The sequence below is a fragment of the Nannospalax galili genome, unplaced genomic scaffold, assembly GCF_000622305.1.
Source record: "Nannospalax galili isolate Female #2095 unplaced genomic scaffold, S.galili_v1.0 scaffold161, whole genome shotgun sequence".
NCBI classification, from domain to species: domain Eukaryota; kingdom Metazoa; phylum Chordata; class Mammalia; order Rodentia; family Spalacidae; genus Nannospalax; species Nannospalax galili.
The window spans coordinates 2,796,919-2,808,304 of NW_008348586.1; the positions used below are offsets into that span (position 1 = coordinate 2,796,919).

General features: G+C 46.7%; 2 protein-coding genes across 4 annotated transcripts in view; one reads left to right on the plus strand and one right to left on the minus strand.

Moving 5' to 3' along the window:
- Nucleotides 1-1,972, minus strand: part of Actr1a (actin related protein 1A) — a 19,956-nt gene extending 17,984 nt beyond the window's left edge. For both annotated transcript variants that reach the window (XM_029569634.1, XM_008845655.2), the window contains exon 1: nt 1,821-1,972. In XM_029569634.1, coding sequence (XP_029425494.1) covers nt 1,821-1,868 — 48 coding nt within the window. In that variant the 5' untranslated portion in view covers nt 1,869-1,972. The remainder of the gene's footprint in view (nt 1-1,820) is intronic.
- A 2,379-nt stretch (nt 1,973-4,351) lies between these two features.
- Sufu (SUFU negative regulator of hedgehog signaling) overlaps nt 4,352-11,386 on the plus strand; it is a 132,039-nt gene continuing 125,004 nt past the window's right edge. For both annotated transcript variants that reach the window (XM_008845656.3, XM_008845657.2), the window contains exons 1-2: nt 4,352-4,735; nt 8,858-8,992. In XM_008845656.3, coding sequence (XP_008843878.1) covers nt 4,554-4,735; nt 8,858-8,992 — 317 coding nt within the window. In that variant the 5' untranslated portion in view covers nt 4,352-4,553. The remainder of the gene's footprint in view (nt 4,736-8,857; nt 8,993-11,386) is intronic.

Consider the following 11,386-nt stretch of genomic DNA (forward strand, 5'->3'; position numbering starts at 1 on the left):
AAAAAAAAAAAAAGAGAAAGAAATTAGTGCCAAGACCTAGGTACTATATAGAGTGGGGTGGGTAAAGAGACTAGTAAAAAGTAAAGGAATTTCAGTTTTTCCCCAGGAGAATTAAATTATCTAGTGAGGAAGACCAAAAAACAAAACAAAAACCTCTCAAAATGAGGTGTCCCATTGAATTAAAACTCCTCCCTGGGGCTGGAGAGATGGCTCAGTGATTAAGAGCACTGGCTGCTCTTGCAGAGGACCTAGGTTTGATTCCCAGCACCCACGTGGCAGCTAACAACTGTCCATAACTCCAGTTCCCAAGGGATTCGATGCCCTCTTCTGACTTCCATGGTCACTGCATGACATGGGTGCACTTACATACACGTAGGCAAAATACTCATCACATAAAGTAAAAATAGTGAAGTTTTTTTTTTTTTAAAGCAGTTTACAACAAAGGACAGCTTACAACAAATAAGCATCTTTCCTTGAAAAACTGAAGAACTTGGAAAGATACCTGTGTCTTGGTTCCTCAACTGGATGGCTGAAAAAAAAAATCTCTCAATGCTCACCTTCCTGCATAAACTAAAGAAACCCCATCTAACCTTCCAGAGCAAAAGTACAAGCAAGAGGATGCAAATAACCTAGTGGTGCGCCCAAATCTTAAGGGCTGGAGCAACACAGTGACTCTGATAGAATCAAGCCTAGGACAGAAGGGACTGCAGGTTTGCCTAAATGGAGGGACCTAAAAACAGCACAGGAAGATTCTAACCAGTCTTGGTGGGATCAGCCCTTGAATAGAATACAGACACAGAAGACAACTGTCCCACCTTATAAAAGAAGAATTTATTTAGGTTCTTTCTATGTATCATTATTGATGCATTTGTGGAGTGATGTTAGCAAAAGGATTGATATTTCGCTAAGGCGCTGAATTCATAGGGCACCGCAGCGGTATGACCTTGATCGCTTCAAGCTTCCGTGTTCTCATCCGTGAAACGAGAAACAAACTTCTTTCGTAATCATTTGTACTTTTTGTGAGGCTTCAACTAGCATGTAGGCGCAAGGCGCCCTGGAAATGCCTAGAGAACCCGGCAAATACGGTGGTAATCTCCGCGCCCCCCATAAAGCACCTTCTCGCCTGCTTTGTCACTCCTTTCTTTTGGACGTTTATCCACGACAATTTGTAACCACAGAAGCAACTGAAATCCTATGGCCGATTCTGGCACCAGATGATCCGGCCCCACCCAGATACACTCCACTACGCCCCTCCCACGCGTACCCACGGAAACTGCCCTTCCCCACCCGCGGACCGGCTCTCGCGTCCCGCACCCATCCGGGAGTCCCGGAAGCCAATCCCTACAGCTCCAGAGCCCCGCCCCGTCCCTTGTACAGAAGCAACACTATGGCGGCCGGAATAACGACACTCGCGCCAGCCAATAACTGAGGAGTGCTGTCCTAATCCGGCACGGCCCAGAGGCGGGACCAATGGGCCAAGATGGACAGCAAGAATAACTAATAGAGTGAGGGAAAACTGGGGAGGGGGCGGGTGCCGGGATCTCAGAGCACGGTTAAGGCCCTTCCAGCCAAGGGTGCAAGAACCGCGTTCACACTATAAGTCTTCTCTTTGTCCATCCCCATGCTCTCCATCCCACGGATGCGGGCTGGCCGCCCCGCCTGCAAGCTCTGGATGAGGGGAGGACGGAGGCGGCGGCTGCTGAACCCGCCTGACAGGCCGGGCCAGTGACAAAGAGCCGGCGGCCTAGACTGAAACCCGGGAAACGATCCTTTCTGGAGGAGAGCGCAGTCCCTTTAGAGATATGAAAGACGCTACTCACATTGTCGATCACGACAGGCTGGTTGGCGATCACATCGTAGGACTCCATGGCAGAAGACTCTCTCCTTCCAAGGAAGGAACTGCCAGCCGGGTCCGCTGCTAAAGCCACTGACACGCATGCGCAGTCTAGTCGCCGGCACTGAGTGTCCGGGGAACGGCCCGACCGCACCTCAGAAGAACTACAATCCCCAGCATGCCTTGCCTCAGAGTTAGCGCTCCAGACAGCTCGGAGTCCCGCCTGGTTTAAGAGATTGGTCGTTGTATTTCCGGCGCCTGGTACTGTGGGATTTGTAGTCTGCACAGATTAAAGCGCAGCAAAGTCATGATTGTATTGCTTACTTGGATTTGTAGTCCTTTGGAAGGGGTTCACAATGCGTGCTTAGGTTTGGGAGTCTTTGGGAGTACTTGTGTGTAATTGGGTTTGAATTTGTCAGTAGTTAGCAGGTGTTTGAATTTTACAGGTTAGTCCTGCCACTCCTCTATTCCTTCACTTGGGCAATATAAAATTTCCATATTTATTGTTATTTTTATTTTATGTGTATGAGTGTATTGCATGCATGCATGTAAGTGCACCGAGTCGTACAATGCCTGCGGAAGTCAGAAGACGGGGTTGGAGCCCCTGGAACTGGAGTTACAGGTGGTTGTTAGCCATCACGTGGGTGTTGGGATTTGAACCACACGTGATGGCTAACTCCAGTCCTAAGGGATCAGACAGCCTCTTCTGACCTCCGCGGGTATTGCAAGACACGGGTGCACTTACTACATGCAGGTAGTACATGAATACACATTAAATAAATGAATAAATATATAAATAAATAATTTGGGGGGGGTCTTTTTGAGACAGGGTCTCCCTGTAGTCCCAGCTGTTCTGGAACTCACTATGTAGACCAGGCTGGCCTTGAACTCACAGAGATCTGCTTTCCTCTGCCTCTGCCTCCCAAGTGCTGAGATTAAAGGCGTGGATCACCACGCCCGACTTTAAAATTTTTTTATTTATTATTTTTCATTTTTATTTTGTGCGAGTGTATTGCCTACATGTGTGTAAGAGCACCGTGTCGTGTAATGCCCACAGAGGTCAGAAGAAGGCGTTGGATTCCTTAGAACTAGAGTAATGGACGATTGTTAGGTGCCATGTAGGTGCTGGGAATCAAACCTAGGTCCTCTGTAAGAGCAGTCTGTGCTCTTAACCATTGAACCATCTCTTCAGCCACTATCTGAGTTCTATAAAACATCAATAAAAATCTCCAGGACAGAGAGAATTACTCAGTGGTTAGAATGTTTGCCCAGCATGCACGACCCTGGGTTAGATGCTCAAAAAGAAATGAATTAAACATCTCCTAGTGCCTCACATCCTAATAGAAACGAATTTTTATTTATTTTAATGAAAAAATATTTTATTATTTTATGTGTGTGTATTGCTTGCATGTATGGAAGTGCACCCATGTCGTGCAATGCCCGCGGAGGTCAGAAGAGGGCGCCGGATTCCTTAGAACTGGAGTTACAAACAGTTGTTAGCTGCCACTTGAGTGCTGGGATCTGAACCTGGGTCGTCTGCAAGAACATTCAGTGTTCTTAACCACTGAGCCGTCTCTCCAGCCCCTTATTTTTATTTTTTGACAGGGTCTCCCTAATCCCAACCCGCTTGTCACTCACTGTGTAGATCAGGCTGGCCTCGATTTCACAGAGTTCCCCTGCCTCGTCTTCTGAGGGCTGGGATTAAAGGCATGCGGCACCACGCCCGGTGTTGAAAGAAATTTTATCAGACACACACACGTGCATACACACACACACACACACACACACTCATATATACACACACACACAGAGGAAGGACGTATTCCTAAAACAAAGGGAAAGCATTCAAATGATATAAATTTAGATTGAGGAAAAAACTATACAGACATTGCTTTTCACATTTTTTGCCCCTGAATAGCCATAAATTTAACAGGTGAAGTTGTCTGAAGATTAGCATTCAGAGCTATAGATCTAGGTGATCTTTGATCATTAAAGGCATGAGGAACTGCTTTAGCATCTCTAAATTCAAGAGGAGCTCGACCTTGATAGGTGAGAATATGCAGGTGAAAAGAAGGTATATGTAGATGCTTTCAAAACAGCCTGGCACTTTCCCCTGGAGTGTTTATTTCCCTGCCTCGCCAAGTTGCAGGGACCCTTTAGTCAATAATACCAAGAAATATTAAAAGAGCTGTAGTATATAAAACTGATGACACACAAGTGAATGGGCCAATCCTTTGTCAGATTGTATTAAAGTCGTTGTTAGAGTGTCAGCAAAACAAAGTCAAGCACTTAGCAGTGCTTTCGTGGGTCCCTAGCACCTTTAGAAAGCTGCCACGCCCCTATTTAAAACTGGGTTCCTCCTAACGCTAGGGGGAGACCAAGATCCTTGGGACACTCCCAGCACAGGAGAGGGAGGCGGGGCCTATTGTCAAGTCACGCCTTCTCCACTTATGACTGGCAATGACACCAACCAATGGATGTCAGCAGAGGGCACACCGCGCCCCGCCCCCTGGGGCTCCCCGCGGTCCCGCTGCACCCTCTGGCTGACTCCGCCGCGGCGTCGGCTCCGTCGGACAGAGCCGGGTGCGCAGGCGCGGACCTAGACCTCGCTGCAGCCCCCTCATAGCCTCGGGGGGTCGCACCCACAGTCCGTCCGCTGGCCCATCGGTGCACTTTCCTCCTCTACCCTCCCGGGTGCCCCTGCGCCCTACGCGCCGGGATGGCGGAGCTGCGGCCTAGCGTCGCCCCCGGCCCCGCCGCGCCCCCGGCCCCTGCTCCCAGTGCCCCTCCGGCCTTTGCCTCACTCTTTCCCCCGGGTCTGCACGCCATCTACGGAGAGTGCCGCCGCCTCTATCCCGACCAGCCGAACCCGCTCCAGGTTACCGCTATCGTCAAGTACTGGTATGCTCTGGGCCTGGGGAGGTCAGGGGCTGGCCAGGAAAGCTTGGAACGCTGGAACCGAGTAGTTTGCGGGAGGGGGAGGAGAAAGAAAATGCTTGAAGTTCTTGGGAGCGAGGGGCTTCCTGCTGCTGGGGAAGGAGTTAGGACAGAAGTTGGGAATGGGGACAAAGGGGTTAACGGATCCGGTGAGTAGTGAGGGGTTAGCCGGGATTAGGAGAATTGAGTGAGAACGGGGGGTGTACGCAGGAGTTGGGGACGGTATGAGAGACTGTAAAGGAGTAGAAAGGAGGGGGCGCCTGTAGGGGGTCATTAGTGGACTAGGGGAAGCCAAGGGGCGGCTGAACTGGAATGGGGGAGGTGAGGCGGAGCCTCGGGAGCATATGAGAGGGCTTTGCAGGAGCAGAAGGAGGAGGAGGGCACGGGAAGGCATAGGCTAGGACGGTCCGAGGCCGGGGCTCTTGTATGGGTGAGGAGGGAGCAAGATGCGGGCATTGTGCTTGGGAAGGATTGAGGACTAGGCCTCCTTTAGGTGCCTTCCCGATGAGTTCAGGAGCTCTGTCAGTCAGGGTGAAGCTGCTGCTTTTGAAGTTTGACAGAGCAACTCTTCCAGATAAACTTTTTGCTTACTCTGCACACGCAGTTCTTTGAGCAGAACTTGCTTCTGGCTTTGCAGCTGCTTTGCTTTAGTTAAGCGCAGACTCAGGGAGAGCTGTGCCTTGGCTCATGATGGAAGTGAGGGACTGTAGCTTCCCACTTCTTGTGGGAAATGCATGATGGAGGCCTGAGCCCTGGACAGGGAGGAACGAAGTGCAGCGGGAAGAAGAGCTTCCTGTCTTCATCTTCAGGATTTCAGTTTCTCTGGGAAGACCCAGTAACTCTAAAATGGCTCAGTAAAGGATCAATTTCCAAGTGGACTGCCCATGGAGTAGAGATGCCTTTTCTCCTTCCCCATTACTGTTGGCAACCTCTTTCGTCCATATGCCTTCAAACAAAACAGGTGTTATGGGGACCTGTCCTTGTGGTCTTTCCAAAAATAGACTAAGGAATAGCCACATTCATGCAGGCACTGTATTAGATGACTTCTTTCGGAACATTCTGGATGACTACTTGGGGCAACTGCAGCATGCCTATATTGAAAAGATCTCAAAAGGAAAGTGGATATCTTTGCTGGTTCCTCCCCCTTTAGAACTGAGTCTTTTTCCTCCATGACAACCTCTTACTACTGTTAGGGATGGCAGTTGCTAGACTGAACAGGACTGAGGCTAGCTCACGGTATTAGTAGGAGGATGTAAAGAAAGCTGAAAGCATGGGGAACTAGCCTCTTCTGTCCTGGTGACCAGGAGGAATGGCTCACAGTGAAGTCCTTTGTGGCAGGCAAACTGTTCTCAGGTTGAGAGAGGTTTTAAAGAACTCTTCTGAGTAGAAGGCAGCTCTTGCTAACTTAATCAATGTTGTAATTGCACCTCAGTATTTAACTGCGTTGTGATGAACTTGTCTTATGTCATGAGAACAGTGGGGCTGGCCTTGCCATGCTGTTTGCTCAGGTCTTGTTTTAAGTGTGATAAGAAGTCCTTGCACAGAATTGGACAACTGTTTTTATGCCACCCAAATGGTCATCAAGGACAGAGTTATATGTTAAATGTATAGAGGCATTATACAAAGGACCAAGAATAGTTACAGCTTTTTTTTTCTTCTTGCTACAAGCCTTTTGCTGGCTGTGTCTTCAGAGATGGGCCAGTATACAGTGACAAATAAGGAGGACTGTACAGCACTTTGTGAAATAAGAAATACCACCTACATGCAGAAAAATCTAAGAGAATAGCTAGCTCAGTGGCTGGTTCTTCCTGTGATTTGGAGGGGTTTGCAAAATTAAGACATTGAAATTTATTCATATCCCTTACATTTAGTGTCTTACCACCCCCTCTGATTCTCATAACAGGATGCCTGACAAAGCTGCTTGGGTCTGCAGAGGACTGGCTTTTTAGCTAGTAGTCTCTGGCCAGCAGGGATACTCTAGCTGAAAGTAGAGATTTTCACAAGCAAGGATCAAAGCAGAAAGGCAGAGCCTGGTGTCCTGGGTCAACTCTAGTCTGGCAGGGTTGCTGTATAGAAAGAAGTCAGGTATTAAAGAAGTTAAGATAAGGGATGCTCTGGGCCTTATCTTTTCCTAAGTGTACAGTATACTTTTCCACAGGCTCATCTGAGAGTGACTAGAAGAGCAGAACCCCCTGAACTTGGGGATGAGATTAACTTTGTTTGACTCTTAACCACTCTAGCTCTTCATAAAGCCCTTCCATGATGTGACATCTCCTGGGAGACTTGTTTGGAAGGAGCTGCAGTGGTCTGGCAGGTGGAGCAGGGACAGTGAGCACAGTTTCCCTGCTTGTTGCTGGATGGACACTGTAGCAGGGGCTGAGTTAGGAGTTTGTAGAAGGAAGTTAGGGGGCCTGTAGTTATCCCCATCTGTGCTAGGGTTTTGTAGCCATAATGGGGTCCTTCTAGAGCTCTCTGTCCTTTTCTTCTGTCAGTTGGTTACGGAATTAGATGGTTTAGTGAAATCACAGTTAAGGACAGACATGGAAATTTGTCCCTTGAGATTCTAAGCTATTTGTAGTAACTTTCTTTCTTATATAGAACTATAAATAACTTAGCATTTCCTTGCAGAGAATAAGGATTTCTACAAAGACAAATAATACCCTGGCAAAGAGGATAAAACTAGACTTACTGGTTTTAAAATAGGGTTTGGATTGCATGGTCCTGGCATACTTGTTGGGATCTCCTGTACCATGTCTTTTATTTGGCCGTTAGCTTTCCCTCAGCAACCTAGCCCACTTGGAGAGTGTACTCTATCATATGTTCAGAGGCAAGAAAAGGTTCTACAGTCTGTGGAGTGGTCCATGGGAGGCAGCTCAGAGTGGAGTTTGTGGGCTCAGTACAGACTTCTCCTGCTTTGTGTTTCTAAAGACTACTACATTTTCCTATTCATTTTGTAGGAAAGTGGGCCTTTATTGTTGTAATTGTTTGATGTGTTTTCTTAAAACACTAATTACTAAAGGCATCTTTTATTGAATTAAATCTTTAGGGAGGTAATGACTAAAGAGCTTCCTCAACTACTCTGATGGATTTAGAGGGAAATTTAATGTGGTCCTTAAAGGCCTCAGGTCATGTAATATCCCAGTGCTTCCTTTGAGATAAGAGTGTCCTGGAATCATCTTTCGAATGCAGGTGCTCACAGGGCTCAGCCTGGTTTATGTTGCAGTGCTCTGTGTAGAGCTGAGCTAGCTGAAGTTTGGCCTTTGTTACTTTCCTTGATAAAAGACCAGTTTTGGTCTATGACATTCAGGCCAAGTCTGTGTAGACAGGAGTCTGCCGTGTGTTTAGAAGAAACAATAGGGGCTGGAAAGATGGCTCAGCGGTTAAGAACACTGACTATTCTTGCAGAAGACCCAGTTTTGAACCCCAGCACCCACAGGGCAGTTAACAACTATCCGTAACTCCAGTTCCAGGGGATCTGACAGCCTCTTTTGTCCTCCGTGGGCATTGCATGACATGGGTACACTTATCTACATGCAGGTATAACACTCATATACATAAAATAAAAATAAAATATTAAAAAAAAAAGAAACAACAGAGGGCATATTATAGTCTGTCAGGAACTAGTTGTTTAAGAGGCAGGTGTAGAATGGAGCCTGTACTTCTAGGAATGATGCCTGTTGAGGATGCTCTAGATGGTCATTCAACAGAGTCCATTGATTGACGGATGTATCTCTTTGTCTTGAAGCCTGTTGATAGGCACCATAGAAGAGTAATCCCTGCCAATCCATTTGGAGTTAGCAATTTGAAACAGGAGAAAGCAAAATGGGTAACTACTAAGTCTGCTTTATTTCTAAAAGTGGCCCTGCCTGTTGGAGGTAAGAGAAGGGAGCTTCCTGAACAGTGAAACCCTGCAGTCTCAGCTGCTGATCCCTTGGCTCATCCCTAAAGAAACATCACCTCCCTTTAGTTATCTTTTGCTTTAGGTTCCTCTAGGATGAGGCCTTTGGTGTTTGCAGAGCAAAGCTTCTTAGCCTGATGTCTGGTTTCCAGGCTTACATTGACACCTCTGTGTTTTGTCTTTTGCAGGTTGGGCGGTCCAGACCCCTTGGATTATGTTAGCATGTATAGGAATGTGGGAAGTCCTTCTGCCAACATCCCTGAGCACTGGCACTACATCAGCTTCGGCCTGAGTGATCTCTATGGTGACAGCAGAGTTCATGAGTGAGTGTATACCATCTGCCCATTTCTTAGCCTTGAACCTAATTTCTGAGATTTTACTGAACAATTGTGACAATGTCGATGTTATGAAGGTGACACTTCTCAAGTGGAACCTCTAGTGTCTTCTGCCTGTATCTACTCATGCTGTAGTGGTCCAGGTAAGCACCTAAGCACTGCTTCTCTAGTGCAACAGACCGAAAATTGTTAGGTTTTCCCAGCTTGCTCTGGAGTAGGATCAGAGGATAAGCAGCATCATTGTGATCCTAAACTTAGGCCGATGCCTCAGTTTGTTTCTTTTTTCTCTTTAGCCTACTGCAAAAAATTTTAGACATAAAGCAAAATTGTACAGCAAACACTCATGTACCTACAACCTAGATTCTCCCATGAACGTTTTGTTGACTTGATTTATCACATATACATAGATCTCTCTATTCCTTTATTTATCTTACCTACGTGTGTGTGTGTGTGTGTGTGTGTGTGTGTGTGCTTGTAAAGGCCAGAGGTCAATTTTGGGTGTTGTTCTCAGATACTGTCCACTTTGTATTTTGAGACAGGGTCTCATACCGGCCTGGGGCTTGCCAGTTAGGCTAGACTGGCTAGTCATTGAGCCTCAGGGATCTGCCTGTCTCCATCTCCCCAGTGTTGATTACAAGTAAACTCCACCACGTTTGGCTTTTTTGCATGTGTTCTGGGGATTGAACTCAGTTTGATAAGCACTTTACTGAACTATCTCTCCAGATCTGGGTTTTGTTGTTACTGTTGTTGTTGTTGTTGTTTTTTTAATCTTTTAAGACAGGATCTCACTATATAGCTCTGGCTGGCCTGGAACTTGCTACATAGACCAGGCTGGCCTCAATCTCACAGAGATCTGTGTCTGCCTTCTGAGTGCTGGGATTAAAGATGTATGCCACCATGCCTGGCTAATTTATATTTTTTTAATTTATTTATTATTTTTAAAAAGATTTTTATTATTTTTATTTTATGTGTATAAGTGTATTGCCTGCATGTATGTGAGCGTACCCATGTCATGCAATGCTTCAGAGGTCAGAAGAGGGCATCAGATGAAGAGTTACAAATGATTGTTAGCTATCATGTGGGTGTTAGGAATCGAACAAGGCTCCTCTGCAAGAACAGCCAGTGATCTTAACTGCTGAGCCATCTCTCCAGCCCTTGATTGATTTAGTTTTTATGTGTGTGTATGCGTGTTTTGCCTGTATGTAAGTGCACTTGTGTATGCAGTAGCCACAGAGACCAAAATGGGGCATAGTCTCCCCTGCACTAGAGTTATAGATGATTGTTAGCCACCATGTGGATGCTGGAACTGAACCTGGGTTCTCTGAAAGAGCAACCAGTGTTCTCAACTGCTAAACCATCTCTCCAACATCTAATTTCTATTTTTACATAAAAATCTTAAGAGTGGGCTGGTGAGATGGCTTAGCAGGTGAAGGTACCTACTCTTAAACCTAATAATAGCATTGATCCCTGGAACCCTCCTAATGGTTAAAGGAGAGAACTGACTCCACAAAGTTGTCCTCTTGTTGAACCTCATCCACTGGACCCCAAAAAGACCACCGAGGACCCAGCACACCAAAATGCAAAAGCAAAGGTTTATGGTTTATTCGGGCTTAAGCTCGGGCCCTCAGACCTCACCAACTCAACGGATCCGTGCTGAGAGCCCAGAGTAAGGGAAAGTGGAGCCTTTTATAGGTTCTAGACAAAGAGAGGAGGTGGATACCAAAGATACATTTTGGTTGGTTCAAGGAGCCCGCATGCGCCAACATAATTTTAAACCGATTGGATGTATAAGATGCAGCCCTGGAAGTTTCTTATTGGTAGGTGCTATTCTCAGGGCTGTGGAATGTGCTGACTGTTATCTGTGGGGCCAGGAGTCTCCATTTTTACCTTAAAGGGCAGACCTCACCAACTCAACGCATCCATCCTGAGAGCCAAGAGTAAGGGAGAGTGGAGCCTTATATAGGTTTTAGACAAGGGGGGTAGATACCAAAGATACATTTTAGTTGGTTCAAGGAGCCCGTGCGCGCAAACATAATTTTAAAATGATTGGATGTATAAGATGCGGCCCTGGAAGTTTCTTATTGGTAGGTGCTATCCTCAGGGCTGTGGAATATGCTGACTGTTATCTGTGGGGCCAGGAGTCTCTGTTTTTACCTTATAGGGCAGTTTTCATGCCCGGGCATGCTTAATCTATAGTTTCCTGGAAGTTGGGGGGAATAGCAGGCAGGGGTCAGGGCATGCCAGGCCATGTCTAGGCATGTCTAAAGCAGCAGCCAAGCATTTTACAGGAGCTAAAGGAGCAATTAGTGGGGGTCTGGAGGGATTGGGGGGTAGCGGGTGAATGAAGAGGGTCTCAGGGTTCTACATAACTATGAAAAAGAT